The sequence below is a fragment of the Impatiens glandulifera genome, chromosome 5 (assembly GCF_907164915.1).
Source record: "Impatiens glandulifera chromosome 5, dImpGla2.1, whole genome shotgun sequence".
NCBI lineage: Eukaryota > Viridiplantae > Streptophyta > Magnoliopsida > Ericales > Balsaminaceae > Impatiens > Impatiens glandulifera.
In genome coordinates this window covers 53,021,135-53,023,889 of record NC_061866.1, presented here as the reverse complement: position 1 = coordinate 53,023,889, position 2,755 = coordinate 53,021,135, and the positions used below count along the sequence as shown (strand labels likewise).

The window sequence follows — 2,755 nt, the reverse complement described above, 5'->3', positions numbered from 1 at the left end:
TAGAAACCAGGTTAATGATCAAGATTATTAAGATAGCAAGAGCCAGGGAGTCCAACAATTCAAAAAACATTGAAAATTTAAGGTTGAATATCAAAAAATAAAAACATGTTTTCATAGATTGTACAATAATAGTAAATAGTCAAACAAGAGTAAAACTTCATTTTCCTCTCCAGCCATCAAAATAACAAGTCTCTTCTTCTGTCTCATCTTGATACTTTGTAGCCCTGTACATAACAAATAAGTAATATGTTCAACACAATGATCTTTTAATTCTATATATGAAGATTAAACAGAGGCGGTTTGAAACACCATAATACCTTGACTCTTTTCAATAGCTCCTTTGCTTGGGGATCATTCTTGAAGTGATTTCGGACGGGCTAACAAAACGAAAAGAAATGAAATCTCAATCAACAAAACCAAAACCAAAACCAAAACCAAAACCAAAACCAAAACCAAAACCAAAACCAAAACCAAAACCAAAACCAAAACTAAAACCAAAAAAAACCAAAACCAAAACTTGTTAGCAGGACAATTAATTTACCTGCAGTATTGTATTAATTGCTTTTGATAATGCAGGTTTCAAATCAGCTGGATGCAAACTCCCACTTTCATACTCTGCTACTAATTCTTCAAAGCTCTTGTAGATCCTGCAAAAAAAATAATTTTCAAACTTATAAACACTCATGAAACCTGCATATACTACTCAAAAGAGAAATGACTCACTTTTCACCACCGTTATTGGCACTACGTTCAACCTTGAACTCATGAAACCAGGGGAAAACTATGTACTTGAGGTATTCCAAACATGGATTTCCTACAACTTCATTTGGAGGACAATATGCCTTCTTAATCTTTAAGTTTACTTCAGCCTGCAACAAATTATTCAAAAGTCCTACTTCATATTCCATCATCCATTTTAATATTACAACTTCAACAAAGACAAAGATATAACCTAATGTTGCAATACCTCCTCATCTTCCATGAAGATTGAAGATGATGGATCACTTTTTGACATCTTTTCCTGCCCTTGCTGCAAACCCGGAAGCATATCTGCAGAATCCATACACAATTGAACGTCACAAATCAAAAACATACAAAATACAAGTAGAGAGATATCAAATTAGGAACAGACGATGGGAGAGTATAATGGGCTTGTTCTTCCTCTTGATGTCATCACAGTACTCTCTTGCAAGAACGTTCACTTTCCGCTGATCCATACCCAACTGACAGATATCAGCCTGTTGAGATTCAGGATAATGTGTCAATGCAACTTTTAAATAAAATTTTGTGGTTGTTAGTTAAAACTACTATTTTCAAGGCCCTTCGAATGTATAGCAAGCAATATCTGATAGGAAAATCAACATGCTAGAATAAGCCAGATCAAGAATCTAAATTAGTTAAATTGCCAGAGTCAGTAACTCCTTTGTTGACTGATCAACAGATAAGACTTCCAGAAATTCTACCAAAGTGTAATATAATTGAGTGAGAAGAAGAAAATGAGAATCATGTCTAATGAGGAAACAATGGCAGGCACCTTAAGGAAAAATATATCAGCGCACTGCATGCAAGGATAAAATATCTGAGCTGCTGTCAACTCATCCTGCTCGCTGCGACCCATAATTTGAACACACCTGGGAATAGATGCCCGTTTTAGTTTTAGTTTTTCAAGTTTTGGAATATAAATTACTAAAAGGAGCAATTCCAATTTTACACTTGATACCTCAATATCCTAGGAAGCTTGTTTCTCCTGGCAATATCCATCACGAGAGGCCAGTATTCATGTGCCCTCCCATTGATTTCATCTGAAGACCACAAAAACTCCACTTTATCTCCTTGCATATCTAAACCTACAGCTTTCCATATTTCGATCATGTACTCCCCAATTGTCCTGATTTTCTTCAAATCACCTCCCATTTTGTTGTTCAACTGTGCAAACCAATCTGCAATCCATATCTTCACTTTGCAGCCAGCAGAGGTCAACTTGTTCACACTGATTATCTTCATTACCCCCTATATTCATCATTCAAACAAGAAAAATGGAATCTTCAAGCAAACGAGAGAATAATTGAACAAATCAAAAAAAGGACCTGGGCAATGTGCATCCGACCCGAAGGCTCAAACCCATCATAGCAAATGGGTTCCGGCTTCTTGGAAAGAAGATTCATCAGCTCATCCTCTTGAATACACTCCTCCCCAACACTCCTCACAATCCTGAATTTCTCCTCTACACTCATCCTATCACATAAAAATCCAGATTCTTTAGCTCCAAACTCAATCAATATCATATCATATCAAGTTGAAAAACGATATCAGCAAAAATGAATAATTTATTGGCAGGGAGTGGAGCAAATGAGTTAGAACATACCCGGAGGAAGAATCGGATGGATTGGAAGATGTGGATTCGCTTATTGACAGTGATGCCATTTTTTCAGTAGAAGTCGTCGTCTGATCAGCCGAAATATCCCTGCTATCCTCCATGGCTTGACCTATCTCTTTTTTTCGGCTCAACGGAGATAGGTTTTAGCTTGATTAGGGTTTAGTTCGATTCAGCTTATAATAAACTTATTCCATTCAGCTTGTTCAACTTATTTTAAAGTATATTTTATATATTCAACTTATTTTGATTATGTTTAAACACTCAAATTATTTAGGAGATTTGATTAAATGGCATTAAAGATTAGGCTATTTGACATTTTGACCCATCATACAAAAAAAAAAGAATACAAAAAAAAAATGGTGACATTTTATATTTTTT

The 2,755-nt window shown here is 35.4% G+C and overlaps 1 protein-coding gene across 1 annotated transcript; it reads right to left on the bottom strand.

Moving 5' to 3' along the window:
* Positions 1-2,524, bottom strand: LOC124938292 (tyrosine--tRNA ligase 1, cytoplasmic-like). Its single transcript, XM_047478712.1, has 10 exons — positions 2,366-2,524; positions 2,088-2,235; positions 1,721-2,010; positions 1,535-1,631; positions 1,133-1,238; positions 968-1,050; positions 724-869; positions 542-647; positions 318-377; positions 1-224 (listed from the first exon to the last, which is right to left on the bottom strand). Exons 1-10 carry the CDS (start codon positions 2,476-2,478, stop codon positions 204-206), a joined length of 1,170 nt encoding a protein of 389 aa, XP_047334668.1. The 5' UTR covers positions 2,479-2,524; the 3' UTR covers positions 1-203.
* Between the last annotated feature and the right edge of the window lie 231 nt (positions 2,525-2,755).

Excerpts from the sequence above, each read along its gene's own strand:
- LOC124938292 (XM_047478712.1), bottom strand. The coding sequence starts at position 2,478 with ATGGAGGATAGCAGGGATATTTCGGCTGATCAGACGACGACTTCTACT. Across the intron at positions 2,236-2,365 it reads CCATCCGATTCTTCCTCCGG|GATGAGTGTAGAGGAGAAAT; the intron begins GTATGTTCTAAC and ends TTTATGTGATAG. Across the intron at positions 870-967 it reads TCTTCATGGAAGATGAGGAG|GCTGAAGTAAACTTAAAGAT; the intron begins GTATTGCAACAT and ends AATTTGTTGCAG.